General features: G+C 42.8%; 5 protein-coding genes across 5 annotated transcripts; 3 read left to right on the top strand and 2 right to left on the bottom strand.

Moving 5' to 3' along the window:
- Positions 1 to 5,616: 5,616 nt before the first annotated feature.
- FOMMEDRAFT_161388 (uncharacterized protein) lies at positions 5,617 to 7,032 on the top strand (the record flags this gene model as incomplete). The annotated part of the gene is made up of 8 exons (XM_007270964.1): positions 5,617 to 5,826; positions 5,899 to 5,951; positions 6,017 to 6,087; positions 6,150 to 6,386; positions 6,448 to 6,542; positions 6,598 to 6,670; positions 6,727 to 6,822; positions 6,884 to 7,032. 8 exons carry the CDS (start codon positions 5,617 to 5,619, stop codon positions 7,030 to 7,032), a joined length of 984 nt encoding a protein of 327 aa, XP_007271026.1.
- A 124-nt stretch (positions 7,033 to 7,156) lies between these two features.
- FOMMEDRAFT_95786 (uncharacterized protein) lies at positions 7,157 to 11,465 on the bottom strand (the record flags this gene model as incomplete). Its single annotated transcript, XM_007270910.1, has 20 exons — positions 7,157 to 7,671; positions 7,728 to 7,831; positions 7,889 to 8,103; positions 8,168 to 8,234; positions 8,291 to 8,445; positions 8,501 to 8,654; positions 8,706 to 8,775; positions 8,825 to 9,006; positions 9,063 to 9,231; positions 9,283 to 9,457; positions 9,508 to 9,539; positions 9,650 to 9,706; positions 9,759 to 9,848; positions 9,899 to 10,612; positions 10,665 to 10,783; positions 10,834 to 10,910; positions 10,969 to 11,043; positions 11,094 to 11,194; positions 11,263 to 11,353; positions 11,412 to 11,465. 20 exons carry the CDS (start codon positions 11,463 to 11,465, stop codon positions 7,157 to 7,159), a joined length of 3,216 nt encoding a protein of 1,071 aa, XP_007270972.1.
- Positions 11,466 to 16,368: 4,903 nt separating this feature from the next.
- FOMMEDRAFT_161386 (uncharacterized protein) lies at positions 16,369 to 19,143 on the top strand (the record flags this gene model as incomplete). The annotated part of the gene is made up of 3 exons (XM_007270963.1): positions 16,369 to 16,480; positions 16,588 to 16,970; positions 17,026 to 19,143. 3 exons carry the CDS (start codon positions 16,369 to 16,371, stop codon positions 19,141 to 19,143), a joined length of 2,613 nt encoding a protein of 870 aa, XP_007271025.1.
- A 715-nt stretch (positions 19,144 to 19,858) lies between these two features.
- FOMMEDRAFT_113710 (uncharacterized protein) lies at positions 19,859 to 23,105 on the bottom strand (the record flags this gene model as incomplete). The annotated part of the gene is made up of 6 exons (XM_007270962.1): positions 19,859 to 20,831; positions 20,881 to 21,010; positions 21,061 to 21,732; positions 21,786 to 21,884; positions 21,935 to 22,387; positions 22,436 to 23,105. The coding sequence occupies 6 exons, from the start codon at positions 23,103 to 23,105 to the stop codon at positions 19,859 to 19,861; spliced, it is 2,997 nt and encodes a 998-aa protein (XP_007271024.1).
- Positions 23,106 to 23,326: 221 nt separating this feature from the next.
- Positions 23,327 to 25,180, top strand: FOMMEDRAFT_128832 (Dus-domain-containing protein). The gene is made up of 6 exons (XM_007270961.1): positions 23,327 to 23,495; positions 23,551 to 23,586; positions 23,647 to 23,676; positions 23,729 to 23,987; positions 24,038 to 24,198; positions 24,246 to 25,180. The coding sequence occupies exons 1-6, from the start codon at positions 23,370 to 23,372 to the stop codon at positions 24,978 to 24,980; spliced, it is 1,347 nt and encodes a 448-aa protein (XP_007271023.1). The 5' UTR covers positions 23,327 to 23,369; the 3' UTR covers positions 24,981 to 25,180.
- Positions 25,181 to 25,940: the final 760 nt, after the last annotated feature.

The raw sequence follows: 25,940 nt of genomic DNA, 5'->3' as shown, positions 1-25,940 counted from the left end.
GTGTCTTCTATTAATCTGCTAACACTAGTTTGTATCTTCTTGTATTTTAGATTAATCTTCTAATGACTCCTTTACTGTATTGTTATGTCTTCTATACTTTCTCTCATACTTCTAATAACTCCTTATGAGTCCTCCTAACTAGTTATACTGTGTAAGCTGTGTAATGCTTTTCCTATGAAGTAGAGCTCTCTATTATTCTTATAACTCTGTCTGACTCAACCTGTACTTCCTGTACACTGGTTTGTAATACACTTTTCTCATAAGGTAGAGTATTATGACTTCTAATGACTCCTTATGACTTCTGTAATATAAAAGGCTGTGCTTCTGTACTACCCCTAGAACTTACAACCAAAGTTCTAGACTGCCTTGTGTACACTCTAGAACTGACAACTAATGTTCTAGATCTTTCCCTAAGTCTTCTTCAATAGACTTAGTTTAGGAGACAATTATCCTTATTAACTTCTAGCCTTATCTTTATGCTTCTGTATTCAATCATAGAACTTACAACCAAAGTTCTAGATTTCCTCATGTATTCCTCATGTTGTCCTCATGTAGTCCTCATGTTTATGACTTTATTACTTTCCCATTTATATGGGCAAAGTGTATAAAGGAGACTACTTTCCTATAGTCTCTCCTTAGAGCTCTCAGTTCCCTTTCCTTTACTAGTACTAGTCCTCCTCAAGTATAGAGCTACAGAGTATTGGCTCTAGCTCTTTACTAGCTTTAATAGTCCTTTGTCTTTGTACAAAGTGTTCCTAGCTAACTATATAGTAAGTAAGTATAATATTTTCCTTTTATCTCTTCAGGTTTTCTCCTAGTCTTTTCCTTTATACTTCTTACTCTGGACACTATACTCTTTCCAGATCCCCTCTCTATACAAGCATTCTAAATGACTTGTCTTTAGTTGAGGTTATTAAGTAATACTGTGCTAGAGTATGTATTTAACCTTGGAGAGATAAAGACCTTGTTCTCAGGTTTTGTTACCTTTTCCTAACTGACTTAGTACCTACTCCTTCCTGTCCCCTCTCTCTACTAATGGATTGATCACCCATTAGTAATAATTAGAGGTTAATAATACTAAGCTGGAGTTCTTACTAAGTAGGACAACAAAGGTAGCCTAGTTGATCTAGCCAATCTCTAGACTTGTGACTAATAGGGTTTTGTATATAAACTACTCAGTCCCAAGTCTTAAGTTAAGCTTTTCCAAACTTAGTTACTGTATTTTACAATTCCTAACAAGTCTGGGCACAAACAACACAGAACACTAGAACACAGTAAAAAGTATTCCAACTTTATTTAGATTTAGTAATAAATAGGTGTGAAGTCTAGCTACCTTTAGATGAATGTAATAAGGCAATTATTAGGCTCCCAAATCAGTCTAACCTTATTGCCTTGGTACAAAGTGTAATATTACTAGAAGTACTATATAATATATAAGGCAAGAATGTAATAATTTGTACCTTCTAGCTTTACAGTATGTTTAGTAGAGGCTAGAGGGGCAATCACACACATAGATCACACAAGTCACATAGATCTGAGCATTCTACACATTACAAAGACACTCAGAATTCTCAAGAGTCAGATGTAATAATGAATAGTACTACTGTAAAATTTAAAGGAAATGAAAGGGATACAGAGAACACACAGAACACACTTACAAGTAATGTCAAGTGAAGGCTATAGTAAATGAGTTTATTGTTGCAGAAAATGGAATACTTAAGTCAATTACAGTATTATATAACCTTGTGAATCAATATATGAACAAGTCAGGATCAGATCCACAAGTAATGGAAAGTAAGTTTAATAGTATGATTTCTGAAGATATTATAGTATTTACAATTGATTACAGTACTAACAAGAAAGTTTAAAGTTATAAAACTGATGATGGATGCCTTACAGCTAATGTGACAACTTGAGATAGTATAAAATAGTATATAGAGCTCAGAATAACAGTCAATCAGTAATCTAATACATACAGTGTTCTACAATGTAGAATGATTAGTTTACCTACATTCTCTATCTTAATAGTATTGTGTATAATAAACAGTCAGGATCTACTACATCACAAAAAAGGCCAAACTCTTGTTTAGTCATGTATGCTAGTAGATTTTGTAAAATATTTAAAATATATACCTGTGTATGCTTTCCTCCTAAAAAATGACATGCCACAAGAAGGTACTACAAGAACTACAAGTCTTATACAACATATATTCAATAAACAGTAATCTATATCTTGTAGATAACTAAAAGTGTATGTATTCCTCCTCCAATATGACAATATAATAATATTCTTCTGGATTTCTGTAATAGCTAGTAGATTCTTGTATGATCTTATAAGTATAATATAGTACTGCAAGTCTAGCTCATATAATAAGCACCTTGTCACACCATTTATTTTATAAATTCAAAATATAATATATTAAATAGTAAATAATACATGTACTACTATCTACAATATTTATATCAGGTAATAGACAAACCAGGATCCTTCTTTCAACTTCGCAGGCAGAATTCGCAACGGAAGAATAAATGCATTCTCAAGCTGATTGATGTAGCCTTCGTCACCACGCCTTGGTTGCTGCTCAGTCCCAGCGAGCCGAGTTGCACGTGTGTACGGTGTGCTTGTCAGACAGGTTGTAAGATTGACTTACTAAGTTGGGAGTGAAATGTTAGCGTGTGCTGGTACTTGAAGCAAAAAGGAGGATGTACCGTAGCAGTGTGCAGCAAGTGTGAGTTATGCACCAGGGTTGAGATTCGGAGCGTTGAACGAGCTGATTTGGGCAGCGAGCAAAGCCGTGTCTGTACATGCACAATGCATGCTCTGACCTCGACGTTCCATCAGAGGTGCAATGAACTGAGTAGTAGTCGTGAATGACTTCAAAGGTGTATCTCTGGGACGTTCTGACTCGAAGGGAGAGGGTGAAGTGGATGGTCAAGACAGACTCGGCTCAGGAGGGGTGAGCAATGGCCACTGCTGCCGCTATTCGAAATGGTGTCAAGCTCAGCACAGAGGAATGTAAATGCACGCGGTGTGGGCCTATTGAGAGTGATGTCAGGCATTGAACGAGTGGGGAAGGAGAATGCGTACGGAGTAAGAGAGGGTGGCATAATGGGAGTAGACGTACATGCACATTGTTGCGAGCGTGTGCTCGTCGATTACAGTATTGCTTGCGCTGCACAGCGGAAAGGAGTACGCAAATGCATGGAATTATTGAAGAAGTCGTTCGGCATTGATCAATAATGTAGATGTTCAAATGCGAATGTAAAAAGGAAGGCGAACGTAAAAAAAGGACAACGAAGAGGAGGCGACGCAAGAGACAGCGAGGAGCGGGAGGACAGAAGGCAGACAAAAAGTTGGGAGGAGAAGGATGAGCAACTATTGTGCAGATTATCATGAAGTAGACTGGCTGCTTACGCTTTACGTTGAAGGACGGTGTAATCAGCTGGATGGCATCATCGCAGGATCTGAGGCCCAGCGTGGGCATTGCAGCAGCGGGTTGGAGAGACGAGTGCAGTGATGTTTATTGCCTATGTTGTTGCAGGCAGAGTGCCTGCTGGTAGGACGCTTGCGAGCAGAGGACTTGACTAGAGACTCAGAGAACAGAAGCAACGACATAGTGTTGGGGGCAGAGGGTTGGGGAGATGGTGAAGGTAGGAGGTAAAGGAGTGACGAAGAGAAATGCGTCATTATATGCTCTCGATCCTCAGCTTCGATTACATAAGCAAAGGGCGAAGGAAGAGCGTGTGCTCAAATAATTTATACACGTTGAATATTTGGTTATAGATACATTGTATTCATTATAAAATGTATTATAAATACGGTTATTTCTACTATAATAATATAACACAATATTGAATTAATTATAAACCTACTACTAGTCCTTTGTCTAACTTATCTGTGTATAATTAGTATAGTATTAAATTTATATGATTATTGAAATACCTTTACTAATATCATCATTCAATTCTAATAGTTTATGATTTTTATATACATAGATATGACTTGTACATAACTTGTAAGTACTTAAATACTCTTCTAAATGTTATACATTACTAATATTAGTCTGTTATAATTATTGTAAGAAAGAAACATGACTAATACTTAAATACAAGTGTATCACATCAATTGTAATATTAATACACTAGCAGATTTGACTTGTATGTATATAACATGAATCTATAAGAAGTATATATGCTATGTATTTGCTTAGAAGTCTTGTACTTACTCTATACAGTAGCTATATTAGCTATAGTATATTACATGATTTATAAGGTCATACATGCATTTAGCCTTTTTTGTGATGTACTAGCAGGACAATAGAGAGCTACTGTCCCTATTACTAAATCTGACATCTGTCTTTACAGAGTTCTAGTGAGTGCTGACAATTGCTGAACTGACCTTACATAGAGTTGAGCACATTTGAAATTCAAGTAATGTAAGTTAATCAGAAAACTAAAAGCCACAGTCTCCTCAGCTGTACTAGTAGAAGAGCTACTGCCCTACTGCCAACTCAGACATTAGACATTGACTGTTCTAACTATTAGTGTTAATTTTGCTTTTACTGTCTACTCTTAGTTTACTATCTCAATATAATGTTTGCACAGCTCTGTTATGTGACACAGACCAATTATAGTACATCTACCAGAAAACTATGCTGCAAATTACTTACATGGTTTTAGACTAAAAGCTACAGCCAGAGTTCTCACAATACCTTTGTATTACACATAAACTTTGTTCTGAATTTGGTGGGTTCAAAGTCTAAGCAATATTAATTATACCTGGTTTGGTGTGCATTAGATCAGCTTTCCATCTAGTTAGTTTTGACTTTGGTGCAAAGTAAAATTTAGCTTTAAAGACCATCAAGTGCTATTAATAAAGTGTTGTTACCTGTGATTACAAATTTTGTACAATGTCTTCAGGTCCCAGAAAAAAACACCAGCACCAAGGTCACAGGAATTCCAAGAATACAGGCAGGAAAGGTGAGAAGTCAAGCAGTCTGCTCGTCAGTTGTGTTTCTGTTCAGTCTGGTGCTGACAGTAGCAAGGTGCTCCACCCGAGGTGAAGGCAGAGAATTCTGCTGCAACCAATGATCCACAACCATCTTATCATGACCAGCTTGCTGGACCCCTGAGTAACATAGTTAATCAACTCCAATCCATTAAGGACATTCTGAATCAAGCCAGGGGGCAGAGTGACGAGTCACTTGAAGCGTACCTTGTAGGACCAAACATGGGAGTTACTAAGGATGAGAGCAGAAGGTCCACAAAGACCATCCTGACGTGCATTTCAATTCTACAAGATTTGGAATATAAGAGAGGGTTGTTATTGACAATGATTCATGCTTGTAGTCTGATGTGGCACACGCAAACAAGTTGAAGGAAGTGAGGCGAGGTATGGATTGTATGTTGCATTAGAATACAGTAGTTACGTGCAATGGAGTCCGCTTTACAAGTTGATAGACCGAGTATTTGCGCGATGCTGCATTGTTACAGGAAAAGGAGTGTCTTCAAAATGAAACGAAATCTTTATTAGTCGACGCGTCCAGACGTGTTGCCGTCTCGTGACTTCAGAATGCCCAGGCCGTGTTTCATCTCATTTGTCTCAATGTACTCTCCATGTCGACCCCCTCTCTCGACGACGAACTAACAAAACCCACCAGCGCACTGGATAGTTCGCGCATAGTTCGCGGTGAACGACTCGCCTTCCCTCCAATCTATGTCCTAGTCGGCGCATACCGCCTCCTCACTGACAAGAATCTCTACATCCCAACATGGGATAAATGTAAACATGGATTCGTACGCGGTGCTATTGTTGGGCTTGGTTGGGTACGTTATTATATCTCCTTTTTGTGCCAGGTTGCCGGAATGCTGAAAGGAAGGTTAACTTTTGATGTGTAGGCTACAGTGACGTTCAATATCCAACGAACGTTCGTCGAGGTTTTCTTGAGGAAGTGTGTTGGATTTTCTTAGTCCACGATACCTGTTTGTTTTACTTACCTTACATTGCCCTTTGCAGTTCGCCACGCGTCACTGGTCTCTCGCACGACAGACTCTTCGGGTACCAACTCCCATTCAGCATCACAACCTGTAAGTCCACTCTCCTCCAAAGATAATCTTCAGACAAATTCCTCACCTTCAGCTCCTATCAGACGCAACCCTCCTCTTCCTTTCAAACCAACTAACCGTCATCCTCACTTTCTTCCTCTCCAAAAATCTTCGCATCGCACGAGACAGGGCATGGGACCACACAGTCCGATCACGCGGAAAAACTCCAGATTTCTGGGGTCCATACGTCGAGGAGTTCGCCGTACCTCCACGACCACGAAAAGGTGGAGGATGGGAGAAATGGGCGGGTAGCTTTGTTGGGCGGTTCTTCATACGTAGAGGTAAGAAAGTCTGAATTTAGATTAAGTGTCTGGGTCAATGGAGGCTAATACGATTTAATAGTATTGTTGTTGCCATTGAATTTCTACCCTGTCATCGGTATATTCGTAGGCGCATACCTGAAAGCAATCGGTACAGCACGTTACTTACACAACCGGGTACGCATATTTCATTGTCTTACACTAATCACTCCTAATTATACCCAATATTCAGTATTTTGAAGCAAAGAAAATGTCAAAAGACCAAATAGCCATTTTCATGGAGGAGCGTAATTGGCACTATCGTGGTAATTATTCCATGACACTGAGCAAGAATCAACTAATCTGACAACACCATTGTTAGCATTTGGGTTCACTGCCTCTTTACTTGAAGGCCTCCCTATTGTCGGCCTTGTCTTCTCCATCTCAAACCGTGTCGGAGCGGCCATGTGGGCACATGGTTAGAACCTGAGATTACTTATCTTCTGTAAAGACACATAGCTAACTTTCATGTTATTCAGACCTGGAGAAACGCCAGCACGAATTCGCGTCCGGCCAGGTTAAACCAATCATGCCGACTCCTTCCAGTGAAACTGAACTCAGACCAATGGTTGGCGGTTGGAAGGACGCAGATAGTACTTCAGAAGATCCTATTCCGAAAGAATTGTAGACTGACTGGTCAAAAGAATGAACTTGCATTGTACAGTAAAGTAACTAGATACGCTGCCGCGTTATAACTAAGAGAGTGAGAAGGTAAATTCTATGCAAAGCGACGAGATAAAGAGATAATGAATCTATGCTCGACTCTTCTTTGGTGCTTTCGTTAATGGTGGTGTATTGGCGCGTGAGCCCTTCCCAGATTTCGTACCAGAAGCACTAGGTGTAGCAGCATCATCTGCAGCTCGCTTTTTGCCACGAGAACCACCCTTCGTCTTAGCTTCCTCTTCTTGCTCCTGGTCCGCCTCTTTCTCAATCAATCCAAGAAGTGTTGTACAGCGACGTTGCAGCTCCTGAGGTGTCCGGCTCTTGAAGAACCAGTCAAATCGGAAAACAGGGAACTCCGTAATATCCCGCTTGATTCGCTCGTAGACATCGTCCGCTTTGAGCCCGTAGTAGTGCAATCGGCAAAGGAGGTATCGGTCTTCCTCTTCACTGTAGATCTTCCCTTTCGTCGTTGGATAATTAAGTTCAAGCTCTTGCATAGGGTACTGCACTGCATTGATCTTCTTTGACAACATCCTCCAAAGTGCATCTTGTTTCCTTCGCTTCTCTTCTCCATCTTCGATACGTTGCTTTGTGCGCTGGTAATCTGGAATATCATTGGAAGTCAACGACATGTTAAGGAAAAGGTAGAATTATGCCAACCTGATAGTTTGTGCCAGTTCTGCCTGAAGACTTGATAATATGCCTTCACCTCTTGGGGTGTTTTTTCGGGGATTTCACTGGAGAAGAGTTCGAAGTCATCGGTCCTAAAGTTGCCCAGGTTAGTAAACAGACAGATCCGACTGGTTAGCAACTAAACTCACCATCCATGATTCTCCAATGCTCGAACAAATGCTTGGTAATCACGCTTGTTCCAATTTTCGAAACCTTGAGCCACCAACTCATCCTTCTCCTCTTGCTCCTCTTGGGTGAGAGGAATTGCATCGTCAATCTTCGCTTGTTCCGCCGCTCGCTCTTCTTCCAGTTCTTCTGGAGAAAGGTTGGGATTATTGGGTGCAGCAGGAATGCCATGCTCTTTCTATAAGGCGATAAGCAACGTCAGGTCAGCAAAAGCATGCCTCTATACAATGACTCAAGCTTACCCTATAAGCATTGTATTCTCGTTCCTGGAGTTCCTGCAATCGTGGAGGGTAGAACTGAAACTCTTGCCTAGAGAAAGATCATGCTCGTCAGAGGAAAGCAAGAATGAGTTAAAGGATACCAACAAGTTGAGTTGCTTCGGTGCTCGGGGAAGTTTGGGCGCCTTGTCGGGTTTCGCCTGACCTGCGCGCATGGTCTCCTTATAATACGCATCCACCGAGTAATTTAACTTGCGCTCTCGTTTCGACAATGACAGTAGATCCAAGCCGAGGTTAGGACGCTTCAAACGAAAGAGTTCAGTAAACTTGAATAGGTCATGACAACCGACTACGTACATTCTTTGCACCCTCGCTCTCCCATGCTAGCATTGAATCCGACTTGAAGTTATTGAGGTCTTCAAAGTTCAGGCCCTCATATTTGCTGTTGAGTTCGGCTGTTCGTTCCTCGCCGTGCAGGATGATCTTGTCAATATCGTCGTCAACCGTGAGCCTAGAAAAAACGTCAGTGTCTGCATCGCGCTTCCTATAAGGACGACCTTACGTGTCTGATGAATTAATAATCTTGTCGGCTCCGTGGGTGATCATCTCCATAAGCTCTTCCTTATTTGCAGCTACGAAGACTTCAGTCGATGTAGAGCGGCACGTTCACAATAGACGTACCTTTGGTAATCTGTGTGCGGCCTTGCTGAATGACAAGCTGATCCAGGCGTAGCTTCTGGGCGGCACGTTCAAGCATCCGTTCCTCGACACTGTTCTCCGTGATGAACCGGAAAACGTAGACTTGTTTCGTTTGGCCGATACGATGTGCACGGTCCATTGCCTGTAGGTCAGCCTGAGGGTTCCTGCATCACAATTTATCAAAAAGTTGTCCAGATCACACTATTAACGAAATTCGTACCAGTCGCTATCATATAAAACGACAATGTCTGCTGTCGTTAGGTTGATGCCGAGACCTCCGGCACGGGTGGTAAGTAAGAACAAGAACTTCTCGCTGCCTGGCTTGTTGTATTCATCGATCGCGGTGATACGGTCCTCATGAGCAGTTCCACCATCAATTCGACAATACTCTGTTAAGATATGAATAACCGGTTGTACGAGGTAACACGACAAAGACGTACTGTAACCCCTGAAGATGGAATAGTCTTCAAGGATGTCGAGAACACGACTCATTTGACTGAAGATAAGAACACGGGACCCTTTCTCCTTCATTGATTTAAGTAGCTTGTCAAGGATGACCATCTTTCCAGCATTATCGATGAGATGCTCGTCAGTCGTGTATGGTGGACCAGGTTCCTTGACAAGGCATCAGAGAAAAATATTTGTGGACCCAAGGATTCACTCACAGCTCCATCAAACAGATAAGGGTGACAGCACACTTAAGGAAGACGATGAACGGATGTCCAATATTGTAAGGATTTATCTCACCTTTTCGCAACTAAAAAAGGGAGTTAGTGACGACTCTCAATATGAACTGATAAAACAAACCGACCTGCATTACAATGTTCATTAGCCTAGTCTTGCCCTCCTTTTTTCCGGTCAAGCCTACGGAACGAACTTAGTGCATAGCCACGACATAATTGCCGGGAAAACCCACCATTGACCGCGTCAATGTCTTTTGATAGAACCGACTTGTACCACTTGCGCTGCATCTCCGTCAACCCGACATAGATATTGATTTCCTTCTCTGAAAGTGAGGTTAGTATGTGCAGGACATACAATCCTAACTAGACTTACTCGGAAGGAGGTTCTTCTCAACATCGGACTTGACACGGCGAAGCAGGAACGGTCGCAAGATCTTATGCAACGCCTCTACAACTTTCTTACTCGTCTCCTGATCATCCGTCTCGCCGCTGTCGTCTTTGTGCAGAAAGCTTTCTAGGTCGGCATAGTCCGAGAATATTTCGGGACAAATAAAGTTCAGCAGCGCAAACAGCTCCTTCATATTATTTTGCAGAGGCGTCCCGGTGATAAGTAATCGTCCACGGCTGGTGAACGCACGAACAATCTGAGAGAGAATGGAATCGATGTTCTTGATACGATGAGCTTCATCAATCACGATTTGTGCAAACGACATCTTCTTCAGCGCAGACTTCTCGATGAGACAGATTTCGTACGTGGTGATACAGACTTCGAAGTCCATTGGGATTAGTCTGTTCTGAATCACGTCCTGTCGCTCCTCCTTGGTGCCCGATAATAGTGCGATATTAAAGTCAGGCGTCCACTTAGCAAATTCGCGGGCCCAGTTTTGCAATGTGGACTTCGGCACAACGATGAGGTGAGGTCCGCCGATATCTCGGTAGTGCTTAAGGTATGCCAAGAAGGAGATCGTTTGCAGCGTCTTTCCTAATCCCATTTCGTCGGCAAGGATACCGTTGAGACCATTGTGGTGAAGCGAGACCATCCAGTTCAGGCCTTGAACCTGATATGGTCGCATTGTACCGCTGATGACTACAACATTTGTTTAGACTTCGTACGTCATAGCACCCCTAGGCAGACTCACATTGAGGAGATTCTTCAAATACAAAAGGCTGATCATCGCCGTCTACTGCGCGCTCACCGTCTTGGAGCAGTTCCTCATCTTCTTCCTTCTCGGACTTTCGTCGTCGAGCACTCGTGTCCCTGGCAGAAACATAAGACAGAGTATATAATAAAAGCACGACAAGACTAACGTTGGTTTTTTCCTGCCCCGACCCTTTGGCTTGGGCTGCGCATCCAGAAGTGCTGCGTACTCCGGATCGCGGGTTCGCTACATGGGATAGACTACTTGGAACCGGACAGCAAAAAACTCGTAAAAATCAACGCACCTTCATGTCAACGAAGTGCTTAAAGAGGTCCGTCTGCCCAAGGAGATACGAATATCTCTTCACGGCGTCAGATATCTATAACACGTTAACGCCATGCATGAAACAGGACTAATCAATTTATTTACCTTCGCCTTGTCCATTTCCTGTCGCTTTTTGGTGAGGTGCCCTTCGGCATCCTTCCATTTACCCCTCTTTTTTGGGGATGCCTTTTGGTCAGATGGGGAAGCTAATTGGTCTTCCTCCTGCACCAAGCGACGCGTTAGAGTAGACGCGTCAATGACGAATGAACACAACGCACAGGCTCAGCACCATCAGCTCCCTGGTCCCCGTCGACATCCATACCTTCCTCAGTATATATACTTTCAACATCCGCACCCTCACTCGGCTACATGGGGTATCAACGTCCAAGAACAAGCACGAAACTTTATAAAGAAATATTGTACCTGACGCGACACGATATTGCTCGGAATGACATCGCTGAGGATATCTTCTTCCATTGGTTGAGGCGTAGCGAGATGCTAGGAGTGGTTGAGTTATGAATTGACGCGTACATAGAGAGTGACTTACGCTCATGGTGGAAGGATGAGTGAGAGTTGAGGTGAGGGTTGTTGCCACAAGACAAGCACGGGTGGACGGACGCCTTGACTGGTTCACTCGCGTCAGGTTTGTAGCTCCGTTCCCACGCATACACTCAAACCGCAAGCCATTTATTTCACTGTGATCATCTGTAGAAAATACGAGAAATACTTACGCGTGATACAACCAGTCAGATGCAACCGGAAATAAATTTGAAAGATTATGTAGATGATATTCTAAATAAAGTCACGTTTTGCTATTTGAAGCTCCTAAGTCCTATAGAATATACTAGACTATGAATAACTTAGGTAGCTACAGACACTAGTATTAGTAAATCATAATTTCTATTTGCACCCTTAACAAGCCTTTGTGTTTTCTCACAGATCATCCATTGCTCACGGTGCACTGTGCTTGGTCTCTGACAGCATGCAGCTACCGACGGGTCAATCTGGCTCGTGCAATTCTCGCATCGTGGCGAGTGTCATGGTCATGTCAGAAAGTGCCTCTCGAGGGATGTCGTGTACGCAAGGAATCCGACCAGGCGCCTTCTCACAGCAATGAGAAATACATTCTACGCTGTAGTATACTATCAAGTTTCTTTTATCTACCTTATGAATTTCCAACATTGGCTCCTTTTCATTCTGTGCTTCCACCTAACGCCTTTGTTACTGTTTTCCTTTCCAGCGATCTGTCCACAACTCTTGATTCCTCTCGTAATTGGTATTGAACATCACATTCACTGTGAGCCTTTCTATTCCCATTTTTTGCTTTATCTTTTTTATTAATACCATTTTTAATCCACAGACACTTGGCCCTTTCAAGTAACGTTTGTTCACCTTCAAAGCTTGACCTTTTGATCAAATACCATGGTTCATACTTTCGGACGCAATAAAACACTGAATTACTTCTCCCAAGACGCAACATAGTACAACTATTACTTTCAGTACAGACTTGGCTTTATCTTGCAACCGAAGGTGTGCCATCATCAGACAATAAAGCTTTCCTCCTCTGAGTCATTGCTGTAGAGTTTGGGGAAGGGGCAGAAAGGATAGGTTTCTTATTATTGTTACCAACAATCTCCTATTGATCTCATCCTTTCATGCCTATGATTCTGGACATAAGCTCTTTATGGATTTTGTAGCTGCGAAAGTTGAGTATAATGTGCAACCCTAGGTTCTGAGCAAATTGCATTACATACTATTGTTCCATCTTGTATATCACTTTTGCCCTTTCTCATTGATCATTACATTGTCCTGCACCTCAACGGACATCACACTTTCAATACACTCCTAGCATGACTACTGCGATATATAAGTAATCATTTTCTGTTCCTAGCCGCAGAGTCGTGCTAAAAGCTCAATTCAAAGTGCAAGCTTCTTCCACAGATCCCGTTCGTTGTATTAACTCGCATAGTGAGGAATTGGCCATTCACCCACTTCTTGAAAGTGAGTATCTTTATATTTCACACTCAAAGGAATGATGACAGAAGGACTTGTGACCCACATAGACACTTTGTGCAAAAGACTACAGACAGATAACGCAAGTTTCAAGGTCGAAGGAGGATTTCAGGTAATGCATCCTAGTAGCTTGTTCGTTTCTTTTCTATTAACAGCACAGCTCAGGTGAAGAATAATGCATGATTGACGAGCTGTACTACAATTAAGCGCATACATGGAGTATTACGTGGACCTCGAATTGATTTGCCATGTAAGCCACCAAATGGCCCATAACCACTGGAAACACTTCGAGCAATCATGTGAACAACATCACGAAAAAGTCGCAACAAATGTAATTAATAATAGCAAATATAATATTATAATGTACTTATATATTAATTACAATTCAAAATTACAATTATACTTTGCCTGTAATTGAAATGTAACAACTATATATAAATGTAATACTTATACAAAAATTGTATTATACTACAATTGTTTTTTGAAGCAAGTAATGTTACTACCAGTATTACTACAATATTATATGTGAGACACAAGTACTTAACTTTTATTGTAATATGTTAAAATTGTATATAATTTAAATACAACAGTAGCCAATTACTAATAAAGTTTATAACAGTTCTCTATTACTCTTGCAAGTGTTTTATAAGAGTTCAACTTTTGTTATATTATAATGGAAGTATTACATTACTCTTGTAATATATAAGTCAGAGTAATTATACTCTTGTAAAGTAAATAATTAGCTGAACAGCTGTTTATAATAAGCTTATAAGTATCTCAAGTACTATCCAAAATATATGTACATTTATTCTTATCAGTCAACTGAGCATTTATAATAATAATATTTTAAATGTGATACTTATAATATAAATTATCTGTGATTACGTAATCAAGAACTGAAGATCAAGCACATATAATGACACACTTGTCCTTGTCACTTCTTTTCCTCCTACCTTCACCATCTCCCCAACCTCTTCCCCCAACACTATGTTGTTACTCTTGTTCTCTCCAGCCCAGTCCTCTACTTGCAGGCATCCTCTAGCAGGCACTCTGCCTGCAACAACCTAGACAATAAACATTACTACACTTGTCTCTCTAATCTGTTGTTGTAATGCCTGTACTGAGCCTCAGATTGTGTGACAACAAGACCCAGCTGGCTACACTGTCCTTTAGTATAAAGTGTAAGCAGCCAGTCCCTTCATAATAGCCTACACAATAGCTGCTCATCCCTCTCCTCCCAACTTTTTGTCTCCCTTCCATCCCTTCTGCTTCTTACTCTGCCTCTTACTCTGCCTCTCCTTTGTTGTCCTCCTTTTTTTCACATTCCTCTTCCTTTTTACATTCACATTTGCACTTCTGTATTGTTGACTAATACTGAACAACTTCTTCAATAATTCCATGTATTCACATTCTTCTTCCTGCTCTATAGTATAAGTAACAATTGACAAGCACATGTGAGCATGCTTGTAACAATGTTCATGTTGGATCACTCCTAAGACACAATCCTCTCTCCAACCCTATGTGTACTCTCCTCCTCTACCCACTATTCTATACTTAACATCCTTGATAGACTCACACTATGTGCCTTTACATTCCCTAGTACTGTCTATGACACCATTTTGAATAATGGAAGCAGTAGCCACTACTCACCCCTCCTGAGCCAAGTCTGTCCACACTTTGTACATTACCTTCTCCCTTCAAGCCAGAACGTCTCAGAGATACACCTTGCAATTAATGACTCAGTTTACTACACCTCCTATTAGATACTGTAGATAGATAATAGAGTGTATATACACAGACACAATTTTGTCTGTAGTCCAAATCAGCTTTTCCAACACTCTGCATCTTGATCTGTATACACTACTCACACTTACTACATACTGCCACAGTGTGTCCATCTTTTCTTACTTGTTACTACTCACTAATCACTCTAAACCTGTCTTACAGACACAGTCTCACCCTTTACAATCTGCTCAACCTTACAACTCACACACATACACAATTCTACTTGCAGGGACTGAGTAACAATCAAGGCCTGGTGACAAAGACTACATTAAACAGTCTAAGAACACATCAATCCTTTATTAACATGAACTCTACTTGTAAAAGAACAAGACAGAGGCTACTAGTAGTGTAGGGATTAGGATTGTAGAAATAATGTATTATTTACTATCTTTTTGTATTCTATAATCAAATATAATTATATTTTATTAATTATTTAATACAAATTTGTAAGCAAAGCCAAAACAAGCTATTCAAATGCTTGTGATGACTGGTATAAATTGTAAGAGGATACTATACTGTTAAAATTTAATAAGTATATTCTAACATTATTATTTTAGGAGGTATGTTATAATCACTTGTATATCTTGACAATATGTACAATCATAATTAATATTAGTAATTTTAATAGCTATTCTGGATTCTTGCTTTACTTGTACTAAATTATAATTGACTTGTAAAAAGGCCTATCTAAGTTATTATCACTTTTACAAAATTTACAAAAAGTAAAAAATATACTAGGTTATAATCTAATACAACTGTTAAGACTTTTTTGTGATGAAGAAGAAATTGACAAGTCCATTTTTTATAGTTGCATTTCCCTTAGACTTTGTTCTAAAGGATGTCCACACTGTTCTAATGTATTGAATAATCTTGGACTTTTTCTTTTTACACAATTCTAGTAATATGGAAGAGTAGAGGATCTGGAGGAAGCTATCAAGGTTCAGCATGCTGTACTGGCAGTACTGCAACTTCTTCCTAAGAATCATCCAGATTGCTTCAAACCTCTGAATAATCTTGCAAACACCTTTCAGACTTGGTTTAAACACTATGGATGAACTGCAGACCTTAGTAGTGCTCTGCATGTAGTATATACACTTATGTGTGTAAAATTTCCCATGTATACACATATGCATGTATAATTATGAGCATAAACTGGGTCAGTAGGACCTATATATAATACACTACTTCTGTATATGCTGTGCCAAATATAACAAGATACTTTACATTAAAATAGCTCATAAAAGTACACTATCATCTTTCAAAACAAATGCTTAATATTACTGAGCTAAGAAAATGTATTGTAGTACTGTTTACACACAGAAATAAGACAGTTGAGTGTTGTGAGTTAATATCACGTGACAGCTCTAAACCTTCATGTGATGTACCATAGTAACCATACTAACTGTAGTACTCATACTAGTACTTTTTAAGTTAAACAAGGTTGTTATATAGTATTAAAATGATTTGGTATATAAATAAGTAAAGTAAATGAGGTTTAGAAACTCAAACTTAGTATTTAATTAGAGAATATGCTTAGTAATACTGTATACTCGTATACAGCATATACGGAAATTTTTTACTCATGGTATATGCATACGCGCGTAAATATACGCCCGTATTTTCAGCTAAAAATCTCTCTTACGATACGGTGCGTAAGCGTATACGCTGCAGGCGTATCCGTAAATTACGCTACGGTGCGGAGCACTAGACCTTAGTAAAGCCATAGAGTGTTGCCGCACTGTCCTGCAGCTTTCTCCCATTGGCCATTGTGATTGTGGCAAGTCTTTGATTACTCTTGCAGGTTCTCTGCATATTCGATTTGAACAGCATGGACGGACTGCTGATCTTGATGAAGCCATCGAAATTCTGCATGGTGTCTTGGAACTTCGTTGCAACAGTGACCCCTATTTATTTAATAGCCTTGGCACTTGTCTTGAAACTCGCTTTGATCGTCGTGGTCAGACTGCTGACCTTGACAAAGCCATTGATTATTTTCGTGCTGCCCTGAATATTTTAGCCAACAACCATCCAGACCGTTCCGTACACTTGCATAACCTTGCACAGTCACTGGCAACTCGATACGACCACCATAGTCAGACAGCAGACCTTGATGAGGCCATCAAAAATCATCAAGCTGCTCTAGACCTTCGCCCGAATTGTCATCCTTATCGTTCCGTGTCTCTGGTCTCTGGATAGCTTTGCATCATGCTTTCGAATCCGATTTGAACGATATGGACAGGTTGCAGACCTTGAGAAGGCAATCAAGCATGCTCGTGCTGCTCTTCTACTACTACCGGACAGCCATCCTCAACGTTGTACGTCTCTTATGACCCTTGGCATTTCCCTTGCAATTCGATTTGAACGAAGGCTTGGGCCTGCTGCAGAACTGGGTGAGGCCATCAAGCATCTTCGTGCTGCTCTACACCTTTTTCCAGATGACCATCCCGACCGTAGCATCCCACTGAGCAATCTCGCATATTCCCTTCGAATTCAATTTATACAGTACGGAAAGGCAGCAGATATTGATGAGGCTATTGAGCTTCATTGTGCTTCCCTACAACAGTTCCCAGAAGGCCATCACAATCGTTCTGGGTCCCTGGGTAACCTCGCCTGTTCCCTATTATCTCGATTCATGAAATTGGGAATCATTGATGACTTTGAAGAGTGCATGCATTTATTGGAACGTGCTACTGAATACGAATTTTCGAGTTTGGTGAAGCGTCTTGAAAACGCTGGTGTTTGGGCCTGCCTTGCTCTGCAGCATGCTCATTACTCCACTTCCAAGGCTTACAAGGTGGTGACGTCGCTCCTCCAGCGTGCCCTCATTATCAGCCCTACTCTTCATGCCCAACACGACTTCCTCAAATGGAATAGCAACTACAAGGCAATTGTATTAGATGCTGTGGCATATGCAGTGCATGAGAACAAGCTTGAAGAGGCTGTAGAGCTAGTTGAACAAGGAAGGGGTCTACTCTGGTCACAGATGCGCGGTTTTAGGACACCAATGGAGTACCTTGCAGAAAAGAACAAGGCGTTTGCTGACAGATTCACGGAAACTAATCAACAGCTGGAGAATCTTGCAATGTCGAGCAATGTGTTTCAGTCTAATTCCAGTGCAACTGGTAGTGTATTATCAGCACTGAATGTGCGTGATGAACAAAAATTGTTCGATGAAAGCTTGAAGCTGAAGAGGCAACTTTCCAACGAGAAGGAGGAGCTTGTCAAGGAGATTCGACAAATTCCTGGCTTCGAGGACTTTCTTACAACTACTCCTTTTAACATACTCCAGCAGGCGGCTTCAGAGGGTCCGATTATCGTGGTTTACGTCTGCGGATATCGATCCGATGCACTCATTGTCCTTTCCAACAAAGACACGCCAGTTGTCTGTGTCCAATTAGACGGGCAGCTGACGCAGCTCTACAAGGATAGCTTCGAGTTATTGGTCGAACTTTGGAACACACGAGTGGATTCCAAAGTTTGCTCGCCAGAATATGATGCCGTACTCCGTCGAGTAATGAAGACGTTATGGGATAGAGTCGTGTCCAAAGTCGTCACCAAACTTGACGAGCTGGGGATTCCCAAAGGATCGCGAATTTGGTGGTGCCCTACCTCTGTACTTTCTGCATTTCCTTTCCATGCAGCAGGCCCGTTTGAGGATCCGAATGGCACCACGAAGTATTTCTTGGATGATTACGTGCCGTCATATACCCCAACACTCGGAGCTCTCATCAATGCCCGTTCGAGGGAACCAGAGAACATAGGCAATCCTGCAATGCTCGTCATTGGCGACACCGTCACCCTTACATCGACTGGAACTGAAATTCGTGAAATCCGGAACAATACTGGGGGTTTCGTTTCGTCCCACACAGAGCTTCTCAACGAGAGGGCGACTCGAGACAGAGTGCTGAAACGATTGCAGAAAGTCACGTGGGTTCATTTTGCTTGCCACGGGCATCTGGGCTCAGGATCACTGGACTCTTCTTTCAAGCTATCTGACGGAGGATTGACATTGCTTGACATCTTGCGTGCTAACATTCCGAACGCCGAGTTTGCATTTCTCTCTGCTTGTCACACTGCCGAGCAGGATCCACGGGCTTTACACGATGAAGTGCTCCACCTAGCAGCTGCAGTACAGTTCTGTGGGTTTCGAAGCGTAATTGGGACAATGTGGGAACTGTACGATCCAGACGGCCCTCTACTTGCTAGGGAGATTTATTCGTACATGATGCAATACAAAGACGGTGAAGTGATACATAAGCGGTCTGCAGCTGCACTGCGCGAAGCTGTCTTAGAGTTGAGAGGGCAGAAGGGTGTCGAGACGGAGCAATGGGTTAATCTAGTGCACATTGGTGCTTGAATGACATTTATAATGATGCATCATTTGCTGAGTGCTGATTTGTTACACAGGCGTGTTTAGTTCTGCTACAAATTATACATGCATGATCACATTAATGTTAGCTCTCACTTTCTATGTTGCATTGCTGTAATAAGTATATGAGCTAGCCTGAGTGTATATACATTAGTAACTACTTATGCATTTGCACTTTTTGGGTAGTAAATAGTAGTAATACATTTTTATTCATTTATTTAAAAATTGCCACTGAATTCTTCAGAACCTACACTACTTACTATTTCACAAATCCTTCAGAGTCCTAATTTTCTATCCTTAGCATATGGGAATCAGCTCCTTCTTTTTGCCACTTGGCAGTAATACATACTCTGTCACCTGAAATGACAGTTAAGAGGGTACTTGGTTTGTGTCTAGTGGCAAGAAGCTAACAGTAGACACAGGGAAATGGTAGGGATACAGTGAGGGTGTATTGATAGGGGGCAAGGAAGCAGTTGAATAGGGATGTAATTGAAATTTAGAACAGGCAGTAGAGGGAACAGATGCAGATGGGAACGAATGTGAGAAAAGAGAGAAGAAGGTTATGGACCAGATGCAATGACACCGTTCCCTGTTCTTTGTGTAAGATCTTCCAGTTCTGCATAAAGATATACAGTTTATCAACCGACTGAAATCACTATCATTTACGCCTCAAGATGCTTTACGTGTTATTAACCTATATGAATCATACACCCTGATATGTGGATATCATCGACTGCCGCCAACGAGAACTTAGTTCGTCAACCTTCAGCACAACACCTGCAGCGGACCTCCGCAATTTTATCTCATGGGTACCTCCACCTCCAGGGACGCGTACTCCTCGCTCAAGTGCATTCAATACCTCACCAGCCCATTCACCAACCCCAAGTAAGAGTCCGGAATGCTCGAGACACAGAGACCTGCCATCATCAAGTTCAAGACATCCGTCCAAGATGATCACCGCCAATTCCAAAGCGGCAGTCAACACAGATGCCTCACGTTCCTTGTCCTCTTCCACACCAGACATAGGACGCGTTCCAAGTGTCACAGACAACTCCAACGCCTCAGGCGTAAGTACAGCAAGAAATGCCGGAGAGCGTCTCGCAGCATGCATCAGAACAGCAAGCGTTCCGAGGAAATGCGCGAGTACGAGTGGACTAAGAATAAGGCCTGTTCCTGTTCCGCGGTACGCCATTTTGCGATGCGCCGTACGTGCCTCCCTCTCTTGCTCATCACGGAGGAAAAGCCAGAACTTTCCCACCAGAGGTCCAACGAAGTATTCCGCAGCAAGCTCTGAGAACGTGCTTTCCTTGGGTACGTAGGTTGTTCCTACCCTAACTTCGGTGATACGTGTGGGTTGCTTAATGCGGAGCTGTCGTTCTCGGGCGATAGGCGCAACTTTGGCTTCTGCTGCCGTTCTCCCACTCTCAATTGCCGTTCGACTGATGTCTTCTAGCATGCGCTGAACCTGGGCACCGTTCCCTTCCTCATACGCTATATATCTCTTATGAAGAGCCGGCGGTAACTGCTTGCTCGGGAACGCAGTCCGCTCTGTTGGAACCGTTGAAGGAGGGACAGGCAATGACGCTAGCTCGCGTGCACCAAGTGCCAGCGCATTCAGCATGACGAAGCGTTGATCAGTCGAGTACTGGTTCTTGAAGAATTCATCTATAATCGTCCTGGACGGAATTCAAGTAATTATCTTCGTCGTATTGCTGAGAAACTTACGGGGCTGCTTTCCTGGGACAGCACGCCACGAGAGCGGTCACGGCTGCCTGCCTCTTTTGATCGAATTCATCCAGTTCATAGTTGTTCTGCAGTCCGACGAATGCGTAAACTAGATTCACGGCATTCTCCTCTAAACGATGCATAAGCCATATGTATCATTAAGTGAATATAATGACTGACCGAGTTCGAGCCCGAAACCTTTCTTCTTCCTAATCAACTCTTCCGCACAATTTAATGCCATCTCTATCCTATCTGCATTCTGAGGGTCGTCTGGCTTTTTACTCCCAGTTATTAAGTGTGCAAGATCGAAGAGATACACAGGTCGCTGTATCTTCTTTTGTCCTACATGAATCGTTGGATCTTTCTCTATTTCCTCGAGTTCCTCTGCTGTCGGGGATGGAGAGCGAGAAGAGGCGGGAGAAGAAGCGTAGCCTTCGAGAGAGTCGTCCGAGTCGTATTCGGCTTCGACGAGCTGGACTCGTGGCTGAACTGGACTGGACCGGCCTTCTGTCTTCTTGTCCTGCGCTGTCTCGTCTTTCTCCGCCTCAAGTCTTAGAACGTCCGCTTCTGCCTCTTTCGCATCTACATCGCACTTTTCAACCAAGCGCCTGACAACACGCGCCCACTCTCGTCCTTCACCATCACCATCCCACTGCGCAAAGTCAAGTTTCTTATTCGTGCGCTCTGCGACTAGTTCAGCAGCGAGCATCCCACACCGTCGCACGGCTGGGTCAAGATGCGATATATACTGACTAATTGCTCCGATGAAGGCTGGGGAAAAGGCAAGCGACTGCAACTTCGGGTGTGACGCTGGTAATGAATATATTGCGAGAACAAGTGCTGTCGTCAAATCTAATGATTGCATCTGAGTAATCGGGAATAGTAAAACAAGATTATATACATACATTGGTGACTTGAGAGAAGAGAGTGTTTGATGTGCTCTTCAGAGGACCATACATCTATAATCCGAGAAACAAGAGTCTCCTTCGCACGTGGCGGAATAGCTAATCACTACATAAGCGTATGGCTATGAAGAAATAAAAAGCGGTAATACCTCTTTCGTCGCTAACTGACACCCAGCAAACAAGGATTCTCGCCTTGGCGATGCTCCACGTCCTTGTCAGGAGGGCCGACGAGACTGACAGCCACTTCTCATCCTCTTCTCCCTCCAAATTTCCGAAAATTTTTGAAAGTACTATAGCTTCTCGCTTTACAAGCCCTCTAGCCGCATCAGAAGTGTCAGTGTCGTCAGGGAGTTCCGCGAGATGCGAAACGAAAGAGGCAAGGGCCTTCGAGAAAAGGCCTGGCGGTAAGCTTGCGAATATTTCGTTCCATAAAGTTCCGCATGTACCTTGCGCTTCTCCTGATGAAGAATATGTTCGCGACCTGATAGCCGGGAGTACGATGGAAGGAAAGCTCGTTTCGGAAGGCGCGAGCGATGTGGTACTCGGGAATAACCCAATATTCACGAGTTTAGTCATGAGAGAAGTCAATGATGAGACGATCTCTGTGCAAAGTCAGTGATTGGTACATTACGAGCTGTCGAGAGGTTTACCTGAGCTGGGTATTCGCGGGAAGGAAGAAACGAGGATTTCGGATCGATTACATAGCCAAGTGTAATATTCGCGATGACGCAGCTCTCGCGGTATGTCGAGAACCTCGCGTTTATTAGCAAGTTTTGATGGAAGAGAAACAATGCTCTGGACTGCATCTTCCCAAGTAGACGACTTTTTATGAGATGCAATGCGGGAATCCTTTCCAAAAATCGTCGAATGAAGTCGATCTATTGGATAGCGACTCGTTAGGCCACGAAGAATTTTGACGGAGAATTGTTGACGAGGAGATGAAAGTACAGTCGTGTAGGCACACAATGCAATTTCGCTAGCTGCCTGTAAAGAAGACGAGAACGAGTCGGGACAAAAGTATTGATAGAGTATAAGATCCAGCCTTTGCTCCACAAGGGTCGCTTCCCAAGCAGGCGAGATTACCTCTAGAATTGCGGTTTGTATAGGAGGAATGTGCTTGCTTATGTTTATGTATTCTTTTGAATTATTTGGAAACGCATTGGAGTCGTAGCGTTGGAAGATTGGTGGTAAGAGTCCAATGGCTTCTAATGGAGGCGCGAGCAGGGATAGAAGTTCGGAGAGCTCCGACACAGGTGACTGGAGACGGATAATAGTCTCGCGGATTTGGGACGAAACAAGCTCGTTGTACTCTGCTGACATTATGAGACAACAAGGAATTTGAAGAGTGATAAAGTCAGTGCTTGCCCATGTAGGTTTAGGAGATAGAATCCGAAAGTTCAAAGATCCACTGACTCGCTGAACGTAAATCAGAACCGCGTGAGACCTACACTCCCGTTATGGAAAAAGGTTATTTTTGCGAAACCATTGAATTTGAGCCAAATTCTACTCGTCTCGACTGCCATTCTGGCTGGTACACCTTTGCGCTCTCTGCGCTCACTCTTCCACATCTTTACGCAAAGGGTAATGCCAGGTCTACTGCATGAGGAACTCCCTACGAAAAGACGAAAGCTCTTAGGAAATGGCTTGTATCGAGACGTGCTCGGTAGCCCAAAGTTTGTTGTGGCACCAATGGTAGACCAGAGCGAACTGGTGAGCACGATGATATTTCCCATTGACCTGCTCATGTACTTACTATGCTGTATAGCCGTGGAGAATCTTGTCCCGTCATTACGGAGCTCAGGTTGGTGCTCTAACCAGCATGCACACTATGCAACCGTCGAATTTCTGAAAGACTACGTAGCTTGTATACACTCCAATGATCAATGCTCGAGTATGTTCCCCCCTTTTTTTAGAAATAAGGCCAACGCTTATATTTTATCAAGATGTTATCCGAGGATAAGCACAAGAGCTACAAGGAACAGGCCTTTAACCTGTCTCACGGAGAAGAAGGCAGCACATTTGATCGTCCCCTAATCGTTCAATTTGCCGCCAACGATCCAGATCAGTTGCTTAAGGCTGCAAAATTAGTGGAATCTCATTGTGATGCCGTTGATATCAACTTCGGTTGCCCGCAGGACATTGCAAGGCGAGGTCATTATGGGTCTTACTTGCAGGATGATTGGGATCTGGTTTATCGCCTTAGTGCGTGAAATCAATTTCGACTGCAGTTTGTGCGGCTGACATTTGACTAGTTAATACCCTACATGAAAATTTGTCCATACCTGTAACGGCTAAATTTCGTGTCTTCCCCACTGTCGAGAAAACAGTCGAGTATGCAAAAATGATGGAACGCGCTGGGGCCCAGATTCTTACTTGTCACGGTCGAACGCGAGATCAGAGGGGTCAAAACACGGTACGTTGAAAGCTACTTAATTCGGCTAGATGCTCAGCAATTTATAGGGTTTGGCAGATTGGGACAAAATCCGAGCTGTCAAGCAAGCCGTCGCAGTTCCTGTCTTTGCGAACGGAAATATTCTCTTTCATAGCGATATTCAACGATGTCTCGAAGTGACGGGCGCAGATGCTGTAATGACCGCAGAGGCTAACCTGTACAATCCAACCGTATTGCTTCGCGCCTCTGCGATCCCATCTGCATCATGCGATCCCGACCCGTTGTCATCGACGAACGTTCATCCATCGTCTGCATTTTTTACGCTACCCGATGACCCCGGCGCGTACCTCCCGTCAACAGTACTTGCATTTGAATATCTCAAGATCGTGCGGGCATTACGGACGCCCACGCATACAAGCGCGATCAAAGGGCATCTCTTCAAGTTACTTCGACCAGCCCTTATTATCCACACGGACCTCCGAGCGAAGTTGGGGATGGTCAGCTCGAAGAAGGGAATGGACGCACTGCTTGACGAGTACGAGTCCATCATACGCGAGGCTGAGACACGTGTGACGCCAGAGATAGAGCGCGTACGAAAAGGAGAAGTACAATTGGAGGACCTCGTGACCGTCGACGAAGTGTCGGGCTTGCGTATCTTACCGCATTGGTTGGCACAGCCGTATTTCCGTCCGGCAAAACCTAGGAAACCGGACGCCACACAAAGACCAATACCGACCAGTACGCAGAATAGTGCAAAGGAAGGCGAAACAAAGACTGGCCCCCTAGCCAATGACGCTACTTAGATGATGCGACGGCTAAAGGCAGCACCCTGGAAGAAGCTGCTGTCGCAACAGTGGTCTGGTCGAGTGTCGGAGATGATTAGGAAGTCGTGTTATAATTTCATATTCATTACGGATATTATTGGTATACACTTACAGTATAGATCTGCATGGCATATTATTTATTATTTCATGGTACACCTTTCGGGCTAATCTATATTCCCTTCCCTGCTCAGATGCACCTGCTGTTTGTTCTTTGAACCCCAATGGACTCCGCTGAAAATCCGTGACCAAGAAGCAATCCATCCACCTCCGACTTAAGTAAGCCTACACGGAAAGCTGCGAAGGTTATGAGCTGATAGTTTGACTCTCGATTTATTGTAATACTAATTCGCTGTCCCGGAAACTCCGAATGCATCATACTCGAAAACTAGCTTCCTTTCGGCCTGTCTCGGACATTGCGAGCTGTAAAAGAGTTAGGGAACGTACGGATCTACCGACCACTAATGTTCTCATGTTATTACGAGACTATACTATGCTATCTTTGATCTCTCTGAGCGATGTTCCGCTTTCGTCGGCTGGTGGTGTCTGGGTTCGGTGGCAATTCTGCTTTTGTTTTGTTGATGCATGGATTTGACCTTTCATCCAATATTTCAACCAACCAATAAACCCTATGGCTAGCATACACATCGTTACAATCCAGCTTCAGTCCTTCGACATCCATACATGTTTTTACTTAAGAGTTGCGAGTCTGGAACGTGGCTAGGGATTACCGGGATCGTGTTATCACCTGGATCGTCTCTCTTTTGATTACCGTACAGTTCAGAAGCTCACTTCGGAAATGTTAAATGGTCGGACTCTATCTGTACGACTACTGTTTCGTCTCAAGCACAAGAAAGATGACCCAAAAGCCATTCCATGTTATTTTTTTTGTTTCAGGAGGTTTTATGCTAATCATTCTTCAAACATGTAGTGTCCCTATAT

This window comes from Fomitiporia mediterranea (assembly GCF_000271605.1).
Source record: "Fomitiporia mediterranea MF3/22 unplaced genomic scaffold FOMMEscaffold_15, whole genome shotgun sequence".
Classification (NCBI taxonomy): Eukaryota; Fungi; Basidiomycota; class Agaricomycetes; order Hymenochaetales; family Hymenochaetaceae; genus Fomitiporia; species Fomitiporia mediterranea.
Note: the sequence above shows the minus strand (reverse complement) of the source record. Positions and strands in the feature narration are given on the sequence as shown.

Bases quoted from the DNA above. Each gene is read 5' to 3' on its own strand.
- FOMMEDRAFT_128832 (XM_007270961.1), top strand. From the start codon at position 23,370: ATGCCAGGTCTACTGCATGAGGAACTCCCTACGAAAAGACGAAAGCTC. The intron at 23,677-23,728 runs GTATGTTCCCCC...TATTTTATCAAG, and splicing joins CTCCAATGATCAATGCTCGA to ATGTTATCCGAGGATAAGCA. The intron at 23,988-24,037 runs GTGCGTGAAATC...ACATTTGACTAG, and splicing joins GGATCTGGTTTATCGCCTTA to TTAATACCCTACATGAAAAT.